Source organism: Mobula hypostoma, chromosome 4 (assembly GCF_963921235.1).
Source record: "Mobula hypostoma chromosome 4, sMobHyp1.1, whole genome shotgun sequence".
Taxonomy (NCBI): Eukaryota; Metazoa; Chordata; class Chondrichthyes; order Myliobatiformes; family Myliobatidae; genus Mobula; species Mobula hypostoma.
In genome coordinates, this window is record NC_086100.1 from 32973476 (window position 1) to 32992784 (window position 19309).

General features: G+C 41.0%; 1 protein-coding gene across 2 annotated transcripts; it reads left to right on the forward strand.

Moving 5' to 3' along the window:
• Window positions 1–1874: 1874 nt before the first annotated feature.
• Window positions 1875–15339, forward strand: LOC134345226 (fetuin-B-like). 2 transcript variants are annotated; one of them, XM_063045545.1, is made up of 8 exons: window positions 1875–1901; window positions 2164–2441; window positions 3217–3327; window positions 6446–6533; window positions 8376–8542; window positions 10063–10173; window positions 10391–10477; window positions 15016–15339. In XM_063045545.1, exons 2-8 carry the CDS (start codon window positions 2175–2177, stop codon window positions 15307–15309), a joined length of 1125 nt encoding a protein of 374 aa, XP_062901615.1. In that variant the 5' UTR covers window positions 1875–1901; window positions 2164–2174; the 3' UTR covers window positions 15310–15339. The 2 variants fall into 2 exon arrangements, with proteins under 2 accessions (XP_062901615.1, XP_062901614.1); XM_063045544.1 differs by lacking the exon at window positions 1875–1901 and having other exon boundaries at window positions 2013–2441.
• The last annotated feature ends 3970 nt before the right edge of the window (window positions 15340–19309 follow it).

The window sequence follows — 19309 nt, forward strand, 5'->3', positions numbered from 1 at the left end:
CGAACTCCCACATCTCCCAATGATCCTTTGATTAAAGTCTCTGAAGCCGATGTGTGAGTTGCCTTTAGGGAGATGAACCCATAAAAAGCATCTGGCCCAGACGGGGTAACTGGCCATGTTCTAAAGACCTGTGCTGATCAACTGGCTGGTGTGTTTACTACGATCTTTAACCTCTCACTTCAGCAGTATGTGGTATCCACCTGCTTTAAACAAGCTTCAATTATACTGGTGCCCAGGAAGAGCGTGGTGACCTGACTATCACCCAGTAGCATTTACAGTAACAGATTTGAAAGGTTGGTGATGAAACATATCAACTCCTGTGACTTAGATCCACTCCAATTTGCCTACCTGAGCAACAGGTCCACAGTAGATGCCATCTCTTTGGGTCTTTACTCAACTGTGGAACATCCGGACAGCAAAGATGCATACATCAGGATGCTCTTTATTGACTACAGCTCAGTATTCAACATAATCATCCCTTCAAAACTAATCAATTAGCTCCAAGACCTTGGCCTCAAAATACCTCCTTGTGCAATAGGATCCTGGATTTCCTCACTTGCAGATCCCAGTCAGTTCAGATTGGCAACACAATCTCCATCAGCACCAGTGCACCACAAGTCTGTGTGCTTAGCCCCCTGCTCTATTCGCCTTATACCTATGACTGTGAAGATAATGCCCTGTTTAAGTTTTCTAATGACATCCATGCTGTAGACTGAATCAAAGATGGTGATAAATCAGCAAGTAGGAGGAGGTTGAAAATTTGGCTGAGTGGTGTCATAAACACATCCTCTTTCTCAAGAAGCTGATTATTGACTTCAGGAGAGGGAAACCAGAGGTCCATGAGCCAATCCTCATCAGAGGATCAGAGGTGGAGCGAGTCAGCAACTTTAAATTCCTCAGTGTTAGTATTAAGAAAGACCCGTCCTGGCCCCAGCACATAAGTACAATTACGAAGAAAACATTGTAGTGCCTCTACTTCCTTAGGAATTTCTGAAGATTTGGCATGACATCTAACACCTTGACAAACTTCTATAGATGTGCAGTGGAGAGTATATTGACTGAATGTATCATACCCCAGTATAGAAACACCAATGCCCTTCAACAGAAAATTCGACAAAAGTAATGATACAGCTCATTCCATCTCGAGTAACCCCCTCCCAACCCCCAATCATTGAGTGCATCTACGTGAAACGCTGTCACAGGAAAGCAACATCCATCATCAGGGTCGTCAGGTGTCCTGATGAAGGGTCTTGGCCCGAAACGTCGACTGTACCTCTTCCTATAGATGCTCACTGGCCTGCTGCATTCACCAGCAACTTTTATGTGTGCTGTCCATCATCAGGGACTCCCTCCACCCAGGACCTGCTCTCTTCTTACTGCTGCCATCTCACTGATATAAATGAGTCCACACCGGGAGCACTGGACACAGTATATGACCCCAACAGACTCACAGGCGAAGTGTCGCCTCAGCTGGAAGAACTGTTTGGGGCCCTGAGTGGTAGTGAGGGAGGAGCTGTAGGGGCAGGTGTAGCACTTGTTCCGCTTGCAAGGGTAAGTGCCAGGAGGGAGATCAGTGAGGAGGGACGAATGGACAAGGGAGTCGCGTAGTGAGAGATCTGGATCCTATGGAAGAGCCTTTGGTATGTCAAATTGTTGGGTGAACGATTAGCTTTTGTTGTACTACAGATAATGGTCTTTCTTGGGGGCTTTGCTGTTGCTTGCTTGGGTGCTGGACAGTGCTGATGCATTTTTTGCTGAAGGGGGAGGATCATTGTTTTGCTGCGGCTTGTGCATGGGAGGGGCAAATGGGGGAGGGGTTTGGGGCTCTAATGTTTTTATTGTCACTCTTTCTTTGGGGTACTCTTTTTTTTGTGGATGTCTGTGAAGAGCAAGCATTTCAGGTTTTATATCCTGTACATTCTCTGATATTAAATGGAACTATTGAACTACTATATTGATTAATTCTGTGCACATATTTTAAATGACCTTTGTTTTACAAGTGACTTGGTCAATGCCTGATGTTTCTTTGACTCCAGCAATTCTCATATTTATTTTTCAAGTTTACAAATTTGTTTTTCCCATGGCCAATGTCTCTACTTAATTCGGATTGTGTTTGGTCAAATTGCTGCATAGCTGATATTTACACTTTTACTTCTACTGCAGTGAGTTTCCTAATGTTGGAGAGACAATTCATGGAGTCCCTCGAAAGTCGTGCAGCTCCATCATTCATGTTCTCAGGTAACATGAAACTATTGTTGGTACTTGTGGTCAGCACTCAACTCTTCCAGCCCTCTCCTGCAGCCTCCTTCAGAGCCCTTGCCTGCAATGAGCAGAGGGTGGTGAAGGCAGCAGACCTGGCAGTCGAACACATAAATACTGACCAACCAGGAGAATACAAGTACGTGCTGAACAAAATCGAAAATGCCCAGGAAGACAGAAGGGTGAGTATGAAACTAAGTTATTACAGAACATGAGAAACACAGAGTATTTTTGTGAAACAGAAAATTCTTTTCTTGTAAAAACAGAAGCAGATCTGGGCGAAGAGCAGTGGCTTCGAAGAATTTTTTTATATGTCCCTGACATCGTGGTGCTGTGATTGGTTCATTACAGCACTGCAAACCTGGGATAAACCAGAGAGTGGCAGTTTTGACAAATCAGATATAATCACTGAAATTTAAATCTGCCATTCCTGAAGCAGACACGTCTGCTGTATACTTTCATTTTCTGATATAGATAAGATATGATTATAGATTTTGATCAGGAAATTATGATGACTATTCATGAGAAAGTTCGAATAAAACAACACCTTTGCAGGGCAGCAATTTTTCATTGTCTTTGTCTTTCCCATACAAGCAGTTCCTGTCATGGTGATCTCCCAGATTTGCCATGTCTTACTGGTTAGCAAAGTGTTGCTCATTTTTGTTAGGGAATATTTATGTTACAGCTATTGCTGTTCATACATTGTCCACCGAAGTTTCATGAAATAGAGCAGATAGAATTAGCAATTTATCCTTCTGTTAGGCATGACAGAAAGTGTGCAGGTGAATTAAAGCTGTTTTTTGATGGCTAGATGTTAATATTGGCGTTAATTGTTGTTTTCTGTTATGCAAATCCAGGGCAAGAATTTGCAATGTAGTTCCTTGACTGCGCTTTATTGCAAACACAGATGAGACTGGACTAATTTCATTACACTACACATTTTTATTTGTCTTTCAGAAGCAAGCCACGCCTTCTGTTTATTTCGAATTTGAAATACTAGAAACTAAATGCCACTTACTGAATCCCAAACCTGTGGCACAGTGTGAAGTACGATCAGGTCCTGAAGCTGTAAGTTTCCCATTTGAATGCTTTTATACTTAGCAAAGTTGACATTGAGGGGTAATTATGGAAAAGCTGCCCACTCAGGCAATATTTTTCCCTACAACATACACAAATACTGGAGGAACTCAGCAGGTTAGGCAGCATCTATGGGAATGAATAAATCAGTCGGCATTTTGGGCCAAGACCCTTCGTCAGGACAGGAAAAGAAGGGGGAAGATGACAGAATGAAAAGGTGGATGGAGGGGAAGGAGGATAGGTGAAGCCAGGTGGGTCGGAAAGGTAAAGGACTGGAGAGGAAGTTCATAGGACAGAAGAGTGGACCATATGAGAAAGAGAGGGAGGAGGGGCACTAGGGGGAGAGAAATTTTTTTTACCGGAAGGAGAAATTGATATTCATGTCATCAGGTTGCAGGCTACCCAGACAGAATATATGGTGTTGCTTCTCCACCATGGCACGAGAGGAGACCATGGACTGACATGTTGGAATGGGAATGGGAATCAGAATTAACATGTTTGGCCACTGGGAAATTCTGCTTTTGGCAGACGGAGTGGAGGTGCACAACGAAGCGGTCCCCCAAATTACGACTGGTCTCACCAAACGTAGAAGAGGTTGCATCAGGAGCACTGGACACTGGAAGGTCTGTTTGGGGCCCTGAATAGAGGTGAGGAGGAGATGATGGGTAGGTGTAGCATGTCGGCTGCTTGCAGGGATAAGTGCCAGGATGGAGATTAATGGGGAGGGATGAATGGACAAGGGAATCATGGAGGGAGCAATCCCTGCGGAGAGGTGTGGTGGGGGGAGGTAAAGATATGTTTGGTGGCAGAAGTTGCAGAGAATTATGTATTGGATGCAAAGGCCCATGGGGTGGTAGGCAAGGACAAGTGGAATACCATTAAGGTGTCAGGAAGATGGGATGAGCGTGGATGTTGGGAAATGGAGGAGATTGGGGTGGGGGCAGCATCAATGGAGGAGGAAGGGAAAGCTCCGTTCTTTGCAGAAGGAGGACATCTCTGATGTCATGATATCATTCTTCCTTACAGATTGACTCTGTCAACACCCAACTGCAAATGTAGTCGCTCACTTTAACATCAGAACCGTTTATTATCACTGTTTATCTGAGGTGAAATTTGTTGTTTTGCGGCAGCGATACATGGAAAGACAAAATCTGCAAATCAACTGCATTTATAGTGTTAAATGAGGGTCAGATAATGTTCCACCCAAGAATCAGCAGGGATAACCTTAAAACATTTGAATTTTGGAGCATCTTGGCTTTACTACCATTGAACCAGATTTTTTAAAATGCCATCCTTATGGAATATTAGTTTACAACTTAATTATTGACTTGTGGTCAGATATAAATAATGCAAGGATAGTTGGGGCAAGAATAGACTATTCCGCCTCTCAAGCCTTCCTGCTATTTGATATGATATTCACTGATCTACTCCGGCCACAACTTCTCCTCTGCGCCAAGTACTTTTAATGAGGGATGGATGGCACGATGTGAGCCTACAGAGGTGGGACATAGGGATATTGATGGCTGCTCTCTGTTGCATTACCTACTTTGTCCTTGGCAATACAGGGGCTGCAAAGAGAAGAGCTATCAGGACCATCAAGATTCAAAAAAAATTATTGTCATTCTAACCATACATCAGCTCTGCAGGGCAGAATGAGACAGCGTTCCTCAGGGGCAGTGCAATCATAACATAACAAACACAACACTAAATAATAAACATAACAACAAATAGTAAAACACAACAGCCACACGTCAGTTAAATCAGTTATAAGTGTCCAGTGCAAGTTAAAAGTGTCCAAAGCAGAGTCAGGTGGAGCAGCTATTTAGCAGAGAAATGTGCATATTTAGCAGAGATATTACATCACAGAGGCTGCTGAGCGAGCCTCCAGATTGCTATGGATTAAGAGGTGTGAACCTTGGACCAGTGCTGCTGGGACACAAGCCGGAGCCTGTTCAACCTTGGCTGTGTTGCCTAGGCGAGGGTGTCAAATGCTGAAAGACGTGCAACAACCGATGACCCTAGGTTACTGGAATGATGATGTGTCCCAGCACATCCTAGGATGTATCCCAGCATCAATGATCGAACCTTCAGAACCGTCTGGGGTAGAGAAGGCCAGAGATTCACCACCCTCTGCTTTAAATGACTGATTTTCTAACAATAATATAACAACAATGACTTCCTTTTAACTTAATAGCATATTGCCTAAAGCTTCTTTTCACTATATGGACATTCTAATATCATCTCCCTTTCAACTACATGCTATATTCAATATACTTATCAGTTAGTAAAGTTGTGATCAAGTACTTTAGTTATATATTTACTAAGCTATTGTTATTCCTGGTGAGTCATTGTACTAGTTATTACCATTGGGAATTATCAAAGGATTTTTATCACGAATCCTCCCTGCCACTTTTCACTAATGTCGATCACCCTATGCTTCTGGTAGTAGTCACATGTGAATCAAGATGGCAGATACTGACAAACTTTGACGGGCATTTTCCTCACCGGGCTCTGAGCACACTGCACTGAAGAATGTTCTGAAATGGGAAAATTGTGTCTTCTTAATTAGGAGCCACAATTGTTTTACCATTAAAACATCAGTAAGTTCCACATATCAGTGCATTAACACCCAAATGGGAAAATCTGAGACTAAGGCCAGTCTCGCAGCACGTTCTGCTTTTGGATACCACCTGGAGTCCTTCGGCAGAGCCCAGTCTTGGCAGAGGAACTTAGAAGCAGTAACTTGTTTCAAGATTCCCAACGTGGTTCTGCAGCCCTTCTCCAGACTACAGGCACTGTGTGCTCTAGCGTTGGACAGTTTGGGTGTAGGGATTAGCCTAGCAGTATCTGGCTGCTTACATTTTCAATGTCATCCTAAGAATTAGATATTGCAAAACTGAGGATGGAAGTAAGAGAGGATGGTTACTACCTATTTTTCAGCTGTATTCTGGTTGGAGGGCATTCTTGCAGAAAAAGGAGACTGAAAGCTTGCACAGCTACTTGTTTCTGTACATTACTCTGCATGGCTGCTCAGCTCTCACTTCTGTGTTAAAATATAGATGAACAATTGCAAGCTGTAAACAAATAATAACAGACTTTTCTGTGCTAGATTTCTGGTGACTGTAAAATACAGTTACAAATGAACAAAACTACTGGATGCATAAAGGTCGACAGGTACTGGTGCTTAATATCACCAGGTGAGTCAGAGGTTCTGTGAATGTTACCTTTATTGGGTCGACCACTTGTGACAATTCTTTTTGATCACCAGGGCGTTATTGCTCAACTTTGAAAGATTCAGCAATAAAATAACTCAGCAACCTGTGAATTACTTTTTATTAGCTTTCCTCGCGTCATAGAAAAATACAGCACAGAAGCAGGCTATTTGGCCCATCTAGTCCATGCTGAACCATTAAACTGTCTAGTCCCATTGACCCAGACCATTGTCCTCTATACTCCTGTCATCCATGTACCTATCCAAACTTCTCTTAAATGTTGAAACCAAAATCACATGCATCACTTGCACTGGCAGCTCGTTCCACACTCTCACCACCCTCTGAGTGAAGAAGTTTCCCCTCATGCTCCCCTTAAATATTTCGCATTACACCACTAATCCATAACCTCTAGTTGTTGCCTCAGCTAACCTCAGTGGATAAAGCCTGCTTGTATTTACCCTATACAGACATTTGATAGATATCTGTATACAGCTATCAAATGTTACCTCTATCTTCCACATTCTAGCCTATTCTAACCTATTCAATCTTTCCTTATAACTCAGGTCCTCCAGTTCCGGCAACATCCTTGTGAACTTTCTCTGTACTCTTTCAACCTTATTTACATCTTTCCTGCGCACAATACTCCAAATTAGGCCTCATCAACGTCTCATACAACTTCAACAAAACATCTGAATGATCTAGAGGATCTCTAGTCTTCATATATTAAATCTTTGCTAATATAGTCATTATGAAGGTTGCAGTTAAGATTATCTTGGAATCTGCTCAAGGCTACACATAGCATTGTGCTGAAACTATCCAATTACTAAACAAAGACGTACAACACAGGAACTGACCATTTAGTTATGTAGGCGGCTGGAAGCATTTAGGGACTTTGTAATATTTTGTTTCATCTAATTCCATCAAAATATAAAGCATCCATTCTTTTTTTTTTGCCAAATATTTCACCTGGTGGCAAATTTGATGCTTATGGCAATCACTGTAATCTATATAAACTGCTGTTGTCATAGCTTATGAAAATATTGCAGTCTCTATATTTTACCTGTATCTGCTTCTGTGTAGCCTACTGGAGTATCAATTGCTCTTAAAAAATAAAATGGAAGATAATCAATCTCTGGTTGATAGCAAGCATTACTGATCAGAATTTGTCTTTGAAGATTATGGTTGCCGTTATTTACAGTACTGTGCAAGAGCCTCAGGCACATGTACAGTATACAGCTCGGGTGCCTAAGGCTTTAGTACAGTATTGAATTTGTCAATGTGAGGCAGAGAATATGTTTGTAAATCTTGCGGAAGCAAAGGACGTTGCGACTGGCAAGGGTGGAGCACCACGGGAGGGGCGTGGAACGGGTGGCAGAGAAGGAGTGCCAGGATCGGCGGGGGAGGGGGATTGGTTGGTCTGGGTGCAGACACACCCAGCTCTGAGACACCAGGCAAGGTTATTTGATTCCAGACTGGTTTATTGATCATTACAGAATGTCCCTCTGGTGCTTCCCACCCCCTCCCCTCTCCTTTCCCCTTTTCCCAACCATGATTCCCCTCTCCTTGCCATCGTCCCACTCTCAGTTCACAATAGAGACCCATATCAGAATCAGGTTTATCATGCTCACGTATGTCATGGAATTTGTTTTTTTTTTGCTGCAGCAGTACAGTGCAATACAGAAAATTTCTACAGCACTGTGCAAAAGTCTTGGGCATCCTAGCTACAGGCTGTACATAGCTAGGGAGCCTAAAATTTTTGCACAGTGCTGTACTTAAAGAAGATACTTCAAGGTGCTTTTATTGCTGCTTCCTGTGCTTTCGTTGCAGATTCGGACGACATGGTTCTGAGACCCTGTCGAGACTGCCCACATCGTATCGCTTTAAATCATTCTGATGCTAGTTCTGCTGTTACAGCAGCCTTGCACAAATACAACCAAAACAGCAGCAAGCCAAATTACTTTGTTGTACAGAAAATAACAAGAGCTTCCTCCCAGGTAAGGCTGATGGCAATTCTATTACTTTCAGCAAAACCTAAGAAATAAAAATCTGAACTTTTGTAGTTCCATATGCAAGTAATATGGGAAAAGAACTAGGAAAATGGAAGGGATTTCTATACTAAGAGCTGGCAAGTACTTGTTGTGAAAAACAGTCTCATGTGCTGTAACAATTTGATAATTTTATTCTATGGTTCTATTTTATATATAATCCCTTAGAACCTCTGCTTCCATAAATAAAGTCCTGCAGAAATCTCCAGAGTTTGAGAAACACAAGTGTAATTTTGGCACCGTTAAGTCTTAAAGTCAGTAAGAAATATTTCAACAATTACAAGTAAGGCAAACTTGACACCGTCCCCAGGGTCTCACTGTAGTGTATGATGACATACACATATTTTGATAATAAATGTACTTTGAACTTTGAAATTTGAAGTTGCTCAAGCCTCAGAAAAATTTAAATTTGCGCAGACTTTTGCTCATGTTTGTACTGAGCTGGCCAAGGTACGCAGGAACATAGTTTTTTGAGGCTTGATATAGCCAATCATTAACTCTACTTCCCAAATTGGCAAGTAGCCCACCTATGTTTAAATAATATCCTGTTCAGATCATTGTACAAGGTTAAGATCAGCTGTTACTATAACAATCTACCAAACACCATGTTAAAGATCAGATCTGATACTAATAGAGCAAAATATAGTGTTTAGAACAAAAAATGTGCTGTTGTCTTGTAACTTGACACAAAAGGACTGGTGGTAGGAGTTTTTATGGCGATGGTAGCACATTGGCATGAAGATCAGGAAAAGCATCAAGTGAAAAGTATGAGAAAATTTGAAAAGTGTGAGAAAGCATGAGCAGACTTGGAATATCGTGTTCAGTTCTGGTTGCTTTATTGTGGGAAGGATGCAGAGGATGCAAAAGATAGTACTGCCTGGATTAGTGAATCAGGCTGAGTGAGCTGGGGCTCATCTCTTTGGAGCGAGGGAGGATGAGAAGTGACTTCATGGAGATGTACAAGGCAATAAAAGATATCGATCGAGCAGACAGCCAGAGACTATATCCTAGGGCAGAAATAGTTAATACCAGGCAGCATAATTTCATGTGATTGGGGGGAAGTGCAGCAGAGATGTCAGAGGTAAGTTCTTTACGCAGAGAGTGGTGGGTGGGTGGAACTCTGTCAGGAGTGGTGGCTGAGTCAGATATATTAGGGGCATTTAGGAAACTCTTAAACTGGCACATGGATGATAGGAAAAAAAGGGCTCTGTAGGAGATATAGGAGGGAAGGTTTAGATTAATCTTAGAATAGGTTAAAAGGTCACCACAACATCTTGGGCTGAAAGGTGTGTACCGCTATAGTTCTAAGTTGTCTGCTCAGTATGCAATTAAACGCTGCTGGCATTTATTTAGATTTAATAATATTTAATCTAAACAACTGCTAGCAGCAAAGATGGATGTTGAAACTTGAAGCTGATAATCCATTGTTACTTATTGCTGAATAGTTTTTTCCTTGTGTTTTTATTCAGAAGCTTGCTGGGAAGAAAGTATTTGTTGAATTTGTAATCCAAGAAACTACATGTCCTAAAACTTCTAGTCTTCTGAACTGTACAGCAAATAAAGGCAAATTTGCTTTTCATGTAAGTATTGCTGCTGTACAGACCACTAGTCTAATTCATCATATGAATAATACCGCAAAATTCCGAGTGTGGATTTGTAGAGGAAACTCCATCTATTTCTGTAATATGGAGAAGTGTAAATCTAAAGAAAAACATTAAAATTAGAGAATACTAGAAGGGGAAAACTGGCTGCAAATTTTACTGTGCATTTCCTGTCATTTTTTTTTTCCCTTTGCAGAATAAAGGTTTCTGTACTGCCTCTGTTTATAAACCCATTACTGGGCAAGAGAAAGTGGAAGTCAAATGTGAACATTACAGACCAAAGGTAATCAGTTGCCGTGGAGTTTGATTAAACTTTAAAACAGGGATCTCAAAGTGATTATCAGTTATCTTTCTATCTCAGTTATCCATCAGTCCTATCTTTGCAATCTCCTTTGCCTCCACAAACCTCTTAGAATTCTTATTTTTTTTTGGTCATCACAGTGTTGATTGGCAGACATCTTTCAGCTAACAAGATGCTAAATTCTGGAAGTTATCTCTCATTCTCTCTGCCTCTATACCCCTCATTCCCTCTTTAACCTTACTCTAAAATATACTTCAATGACTAAGTGTTTTTGTCACCTGATTTAATAGCTTCATTTGTGGCACTGTTCCAAGTCTTATTTCTAATTCCACTACAAAGGATTTTGAGCAGTTTTGCTACATTAAAGGTGTTAGGAAAAACATTTCGTTAGGATTGAGCTTCATGGACCTACATTCAGAAGATGATCAGAGAAATTAGCCTGGAAATAACTGCCATCTCTTGAGTGCTTACTGAACTAAACGATGTGTCAGTGGATGTGTCAGTTTCCAGTGATACTCCTCAGAAAAATACACATCTCACAACTTTGAGGGAATATTGGCAGCATCACAGTGAACTTGGCAATCAGAAACATAGGACAATAAGTTTCTGGCAAAGAAGGCAGCTCATCAGTTGCTCATCTTGTCTCTGTTCTGCCTTTTGATGTATCTGTGACTTTACACATTTCATGGCTATTGACTAATTACTTGATACAACACACACACACACACAATGCTGGAGGAACTCAGCAGATGGTGGAGGAATTACTTGATGCTTTTGTTTTAAATGACATACATTTCCAATTCAAATTCTTACTCTTTTTAAAATTTATTTCCCTTTTGCCTTTCATTCTCCTCTCAGTTCCACACATTATTCTAACAAAGCAGCATAGGTTAGTCTGTTGTCACAACAAGGTTAATTTCAAGCTATTCAGCCATACAAACTATTATTTCTCAAGCATCTATATTATCTCCTTTTTAATGCTCTGAATGATTCTGTTTTGCATTGCATTCACCTTTCACTCTTTAGTCATATTTTTAATTCAATGTGTCTGCACTTTGAATCTCCATAATGGAAGGGATTCCTTCTATGTGTTCACAATATTTGAGTCATGGAACTTGGGACCTCCAGCAAACTTCTTATGCCCTTCTTTGCGAGTTTGTAAATTTAGTGGGAAAAAAGGACGTTGGGAATGGCGAGGGTGGAGCGCCCTGGGAGGAGTGTTGAGGAGGGAGGCGACAGGTGCCGTGAGTGACAGTGGGGGGGGGTGACTTGTAATTGGCACAGGTTCAGATAGAGTACACTCAGTCCAGAGCCAATAGGGAAGGCTATTTGATTTCAAACATTTGCTGTGAAAATGGGGGACACCTCCCTCTTCCTTGCCAGGGAGAGAGAGAATCTTTGGTATGTCGATTGTCGGATGAAATGCAAAGCTTTTGGGGTAACTTTGGTCTGTGTCTTTGCTATTGCTTAGCACACGTTTAGGCTCGGTGATGATACCAATACGCTTTTTTTTTGCTAGCGGGGAGGGGGGATTGTTGCTCACTGCCACTTACGTGCTGGAGGGGGAAGCTGGGGGGGACACTTTGGGGTTCCCATGTTTAACTGTCATCCATTCTTTGGGGCACTTCTGTGTTTTCGTGGATGTTTATGAAGAAAAAGCATTTCTGGATGTAATTGTATACATTTCTCAGACATTAAATTTGGCCTTTGAACCTCTGAATTACAGAATGTCTCTCTGGTGCCTCCTAATTCCTCTCCCCTTTTCTCTTCGCCTTTTCCTAACCATGATTCCCCTTTTTCCCCACACATGATTCTCCACTCTCTGTCCCCTTCCCACTCTTTGTTCACAATAGAGACCCATATCTGATCCAGGTTTATCATCACTGATATGCCTTAGGCCCACACCATTAGGTTCAGGAACAGTTGTTACCCCTCAATGATCAGGGTCTTGAACCAGAGAGGGTAACTTCCACTTGTCTCATCACTAAACTGTTCCCACAACCCATGGATTCACTTTCAAGGACTCTTCATCTCATGTTCTTGATATTTATTGTCTATTTATTATAATTATTATTATTTCTTCTTTTCTTTCTCTTTGTATTGCACAGTTTGTTGTCTTTTGCACATTGGTTGTTTGTCCATCCTGTTGGGTGTGGTCTTTCATTGATTCTATTCTGTGTCTGCAAGACAAAGCATCTCGGGATTATATATGGTGACATACATGCACTTTGATAATAAATTCAGTTCAATTTTTGAATTTTGTTTCAAGGACAATAATTTCAAATTAGATTATAAGTTTATATGTGTTACCACTGTCAGTGCTCAATCTTCTTATAGGACCATAAGACATAGGAGCAGAATTAGGTGTCTGCTCCATCATTCAATCATGGTTGATCCTTTTTTCCTCTCCTCAGCCTACTTCTCCTTGTAACCTTTGATATCATGTCCAATCAAGAACCTATCAATTCTGCCTTGAATACACCCAATGACCAGGCCTCCACAGTTGCCTGTGGTAACAAATTCCATAAATTCACCACCCTCTGGCTAAAGAAATTTCTCTGCATCTCTGTTTTAAGTGGAGGCTCCTCTATCCTGAGACTCTGTCCCCTTGTCCTAGACTCCCCCACCATGGGAAACATTCTTTCCACATCTACTGTGTCAAGGCCTTTCAACATTCAAAAGGTTTGAATGAGAATCCTCCTCATCCTTTTAAATTTCAGTGAGTACAGACCTAGAGCTATCAAATGTTCATCGTATGATAACCCTTTCATTCCTGGAATCATCCTTATGAACCTCCTCTGGACCCTCTCCAGTGCCAGCACATCTCTTCTAAGATGAGGAGCCCAAAACTGTACACAATACCCAAGGTGAGGTCTCACCAGTGCCTTATATATCCTCAGCATTACATCCTTGCTCTTGTATTCTACACCTCTTGAAATAAATGCTAACATGGCATTTGCCTGCCTCATCACCAACTCAACCTGCAAGTTAATCTTTAAGTTGTTCTGCACCAGGACTCCCAAGGCCCCTTGCATCTCAGATTTTTGGATCTTCTGCTCGTTTAGAAAATAGTCTGCACATTTATTTCTACTACTAAAGCACATGACCATGTATTTTCCAACATTGTATTTCATTTGCCACTTTCTTGCCCATTCTCCTAATCTAAGTCCTTCTGCAGCCTGCCTGTTTCTTCAACACTACCTGCCCCTCCACCAATCTTCGTATCATCTGCAAACTTGGCAATAAAGTCATTTATTCCATCATCTAATTCATTGATATACAGCATAAAAAGATGCAGTCCCAACACCAACCCTTGTGAAACATCACTAGCCACTGGCAGTTAGCCAGACAAGGATCCCTTTATTTCCACTCACTGCCTCCTACCAATCAGCTAATGCTCTAACCATGTTAATAACTTTCCTGTAATACCATGGGCTCTTAACATAGTCAGCAGTCTCATGTGTGGCAACTTGTCAAAGGCCATCTGAAAGTCCAAATATACAGCATCCACTGCATCCCCTTTATCTCTCCTACTTATAATCTCCTCAAAGAATTCCAACAAATTCATCAGGCAGGACTTTCTCTCAAGAAAACCATGCTGACTTTGCCCTATCTTGTCCTGTGTCACCAAGTCCTCTGTAATCTCATCCTTAACAATTGACAACAACAGCCTCCCAACCACTGAGGTCAGGCTAACTGGTTTACAATTTCTTTTCTGCTGCCTTCCTCCTTTCTTAAAGAGTGGAGTGACATTTGCAATTTTGCAGTCCTCTGGCACCGTGCCAGAGTCCAATGGATTTTTTTTTGAAAGATCATTGCTAATCTTTCCACAATCTCTAGACCTACTTCTCTCAGAACCCTAGGGTGCTGCTTGTCTTGTCTGGGTGACTTATGTACCCTTAGGTCTTTCAGCTTTTGAGCACCTTCTCCCTCGTAATAGTAACTGCACTCGCTTCTCTTCCTTCACACACTACAATAACTGGCACACTGCTAGTGTCTCCCACAGTGAACACTGATGCAAAATATTCATTTAGTTCATCTGCCATCCCCCTGTCCCCCATTATTATTTCTCTGGCCTCATTTTCTAGTGGTCCTATATCCATTCTCATCCCCCTTATTTTTCACATACTTGAAAAAGCTTTTACTATCCACTTTGCTATTGTGTGCTGGCATGCTTCATATTTCATCTTTTCTCTACTAATGAATCTTTTAGTTGCTCTGTCGGTTTGCAAAAGCTTCCCAATCCTCAATCTTCTCGCTAATTTTTGCTTTGTTGTATGCCCTCTCTTCTGTTTTCACATTAGCTTTGACTTCCTTTATCAGCCACAGTGTTATTATTTTACCATGTGAGTATTTCTTCATTTTTGGAATACGTCTGTCCTGCACCTTCCTCATTTTTCCCAGAAACTCACGCTCTTGTTGCTCTGCCGTCATTTCTGCCAGCAGCTCCTTCCCAATTTACTTTGATAGGTTCTCCCACATTCCACAAAGTAGCTAACCTAATCTTTGTTTTATTGAAGGTTATAAGCTCGACTAAGAATAAAGCTGCAAATTGTATTCAGCAAAGAATTCGACACAAGGGACAAGGAAAAAGAAATAAGAGGCATGCCATTCAAAAAAAACAGCTTGGTAATAAAAGGGCAAAACTACGTGACGGAACTCCCAAGAGAATTGAATCATCTGAGGAAGTACGGGGTGCACTGGGTTTTGAAATAGGTACAGGTAGTAGAAGAAACTTTCCAAGACTGCCTGCTCCACGAAATATATGCCCGGGCAGAGCTCGGTACTTTGCAGGACCCACTGTGTCTATTTGACAGGTCTCGGAAATAAATCCAGAGAAGAGAGCACAACCGACTGAAAATCTATTCTTTTTTTTTAATGTTGAGATATAGTTTATATTGATTGTGTAAGGCACACAGCTGAAGCAGTTTTACATTTGAAGGAATGATACGTATTAGCTTGAAATTAAATGATTTAGCTTGAAATTAAAAGTCTGAAATAAATACCACTCTTTTTAAAAAAAATTAATACACAACATTCCTGTTTATGGTATTCAATACGTGCACACTCAGTAATGACACTTCAGTTACAATATGCTCTGTCATTTACGTTACCCTCACTAAAAGCCTATCTTGCTGTTAAAAAGCTAATTGTGCTGTTTGGCCTTTTTTATTTATCTGAAGTACTGGAAGTACAAAATATAATTTTGTCTTTCAGCTGTTTCGGCCAGCAAACTTTGCCTCATCAGCTCATTATAAAATTGGATTTTTTTTTGTTCTTTACTCCGTAACAACATTTCTTTGTTTGGATCCATTGTACTGTACAAAGTTTGAAGTCTAGTGTCCAACACACCTCCTCATTATAAAGACCTCTCTACCTACCTGTCCCACTCCTCTGTCCTGATCATTCCATAATCATCCTTATTACAAAGAAAGCCATCCAAACTGTTTAGGTAGTTCTTTATTTATTTTTTAGCAACATACACACTGGATTGAATAAATAGGCTTTGCCATCCTTTATGCTCACAGTTGTCCATAGCTTTTGTGGAGCAGAAATTGGCACAGACGTCCAACTTGAGAGTGAAGAGTGCAGTTAATAGATAAAATGACATTGTACCTCTTTGGCCAATTAACTTGAAAATTCCTTACTCAGCTGTCAAATGCAGGAAGCAAAATAAAGGCAGGGCTTGGACAGAATTAAGAGAATATAAAAGAGTAAGAAAAAAAGCTAAATAATAATTAAAAATTCCAACAGTAATTAGAAGTTAATTGAGTGGAACTTCATACTTGTAAATGCAAGTACCCAAGAGTGGTTGGCTGGGAAGCAATAATAACAAATAAAATTTCATGAAACCCTAACATTTGCTGACATATTTGATGATTATCTAACAGGATTTGCCTCTAGCCCATCTTGATATACTGTAATCTCGGTGATGTACCATCGTAGTGAAGTTTTTGAAGTAGTAGAGAAAATATGCTGCATGCTCCTTATTAAGAACGCAGCCCGATGTTTTATGAATCTTAAGAATAACGTGGTTTACCTATTTTGCTTAACTACCTCATTAAATATTTAAAACTGAATTCAATGGACTGAATTTCAGAAATGAATAGAATGACCTACGTAACTGGTGCTTTCAACCAGCCATGAACAAATATCTAAATTATTCATCCAAATTAGTTTTTTACTGAACGACAGAATCAGGCCCACGACTTTTTTCAGAGTGCAGACAACTGGAATTTTCTTGCCCAGAGAACTATGGGAAGGATAATAATAAGGATATTTTAAAGAGGGCTAGGGAAAATTGTCATAGAAGAGGAAATGAAGCCTGGGCAGACACTCCTATGATGTTTTGTTTTTATCTTGACCTTCAAAGCTCTCAATATAAATGAACGGACTTTCTCTTCCTGTCCCACATCTAAGATGGCACTGGTTCCATAGACATAATCTACAGCTCTCTAGTGCTGGATACAACACAGCAGTCACAGTTGGTGCACAGTTTAGACATTGGTGGTGATAATTGGCTAGCAAGCTTTGGACTTCTGTGGTTCGCATGGGAGTCAGAAACTGGATTGCATGGCAGTGAGTAGTTAGTGCTGCTGACTCACAGCTTAAAGACCCTGGCCTCGATTTCTGGATCTGTCATGAAGTGTTAGCACATTCTCTCTATGAACTCATTGCTTTCCTCTAACATCACAAAAATAAGCTGGTAGATTAACTGGCTACTGAAAATGATTTCCTCATGGGTAAAACAATCAAACAGGAGCTTGTGCAAGGAAGAATAAATTAGAACATAGAACCGTACAGCACAGTACAAACCTATCAAACTGTTGGCAATGTTAGAAGTTCTATGGATATCCCTGTGTTCTTTCATATTGATAAGAATCCTGTCATTAAACCCATATTCTGTCTTCAAATTTGACCTTCCAAAGTGAATCACTTCTCATTCTTTTGGGTTGAATTCTATCAGACACTTCTCAGCCCAGTTCTGCATCCTGTTGAAGTTGCATTGTAACCCATGACAACCTTCTACATTATCCAATCTTTGTGTCAACTTACTAACCCACCATCTCACTTCCTCATCCACATCATTATTAAAGTCATAAAGAGCAGGAGTCCCAGAACAGACCTCTACAGAATACCACTGGTCACAGATGTCCAGGTAGAATATGCTCCATCTTTAACCAGCCTCTGTTCTTTGGGCAAGTCAATTCTGAATCCATACAGCTAAGTTTCCCTGGATCCCATGCCTCCTGACTTTATGAATGAGCCCACTGTGGGGAACCTTATCAAACACCTTAATAAAATCTATATCCATTACATCCGCTGCTCTACCTTCATTAATGTGCTTTGTCACATGCTTAAGCACTTCAGTTAGGCTTATGTGTCACAATCTGCTCCTCAGAAAGCTATGCTGACTATCCCTAATCAGTCTATCTTCCTCCAAATGCTTGAAAATCCTGTCCCTGAAAATCTTCTCCAATTATTTGCCCATCACTGATTAAGACTCACTGGTCTATAAGTATTATCCCCGTTCCTTTTCTTGAAACCAAAATGTTGAAGGAAATCAACAGGTCAGGCAGCATCTATGGGGAGGAACGAATAGTTGAGGTTTCAGGCTAATCCTTCATTAGGATTGGAGGGGAAGGGAGAAGAAGCCAGAATAAGAAGGTGGGGGGAGAGGAAGGAGTACAAGTTGGTAAGTCCATTTGCCGTCCTCCAATCATCTGGTACTACTCATGGGGCAGTGAGGGTGCAACGATTATTGTCATAAGTGCAGCAATGTCTTTCTTTGCTTCCCATAGTAGCCTGGGGTATATCCTGTCTGGCCCCATAGATGTATTTATCCTAATATTTTCCAAAAATTCCAGCACGTACTCTTATTAACATTGACATGTTCCAGCATATCAGCCTGTTTTACATATTTGTCACAAATGTCAAAGTCCATTTCACTGGTGAATATTGAAACATGGTATTCATTAAGGACCTCCCATCTCTCTTCCAACTTCGGGCACATGTTTCCTCTTACATCCCTGATCAGTCTAGTCATCCTCCTGTTCTTCACATAGAATGCCTTGGGATTTCTTTAATCCTACTACCCAAGGCAGTCTCATGCCCCCTTCTAGCTCTCCTGAGTTTAGTCTCAAACTCCTTGCTTGCTTCCTCGTAACTCTCAAGAGCCCTGTCTGATTCTTTCTTCCTAAACATTAAGTAAGCTTCATTTGTCTTCTTGACTAGGTGTTCCACGTTTCTTGTGCACCATGACACCTTCACTCTCCCATCCTTGCCCTTCTTCGATGGGGCAAATTCCTGTGATCCAGATTCCTGTGCAAGTGCTCCCTAATGAATGTGTGCGGTATCTGAAATATTGATTTGTACCAGCACCAAACAACCAACAGCAACCAATTTGTCTGTTGTGTGAAAAGATTTTTTTTTCAAGTGAGGCATTAAACTGTCCAGGTTCCTTGAACATTCGAAGAGAATGCACACTGATAAAGCAAACAAGAACTTAACTTATTTTCAGTCACTTTGTGAAAACTTTCCTTTGTAAAAGCCCTCTTACTGATTAAGATGGGCACGGTGTTCATCCAGGACTGGGGTGGCATATATACAGCACCACATATCAACTGCATCACCCTACGGCAACCAGAGGTAGGCATAAGAACTGCATATACAGTAAGTGCCATTCAGCATCCAACAAGAGCTCAACTTCACAACACTATTTGACATAGACACAGCTGTCCCAGGATACTTTTCCTGCTCACACTTATCATCCACCTTGCATCATGTACCTGAACTCAACATATCACTTACATG

Excerpts from the sequence above, each read along its gene's own strand:
- LOC134345226 (XM_063045544.1), top strand. The coding sequence starts at position 2,088 with ATGTCTCTACTTAATTCGGATTGTGTTTGGTCAAATTGCTGCATAGCT. Across the intron at positions 3,328-6,445 it reads TACGATCAGGTCCTGAAGCT|ATTTCTGGTGACTGTAAAAT; the intron begins GTAAGTTTCCCA and ends TTTCTGTGCTAG. Across the intron at positions 10,478-15,015 it reads GTGAACATTACAGACCAAAG|GTTATAAGCTCGACTAAGAA; the intron begins GTAATCAGTTGC and ends GTTTTATTGAAG.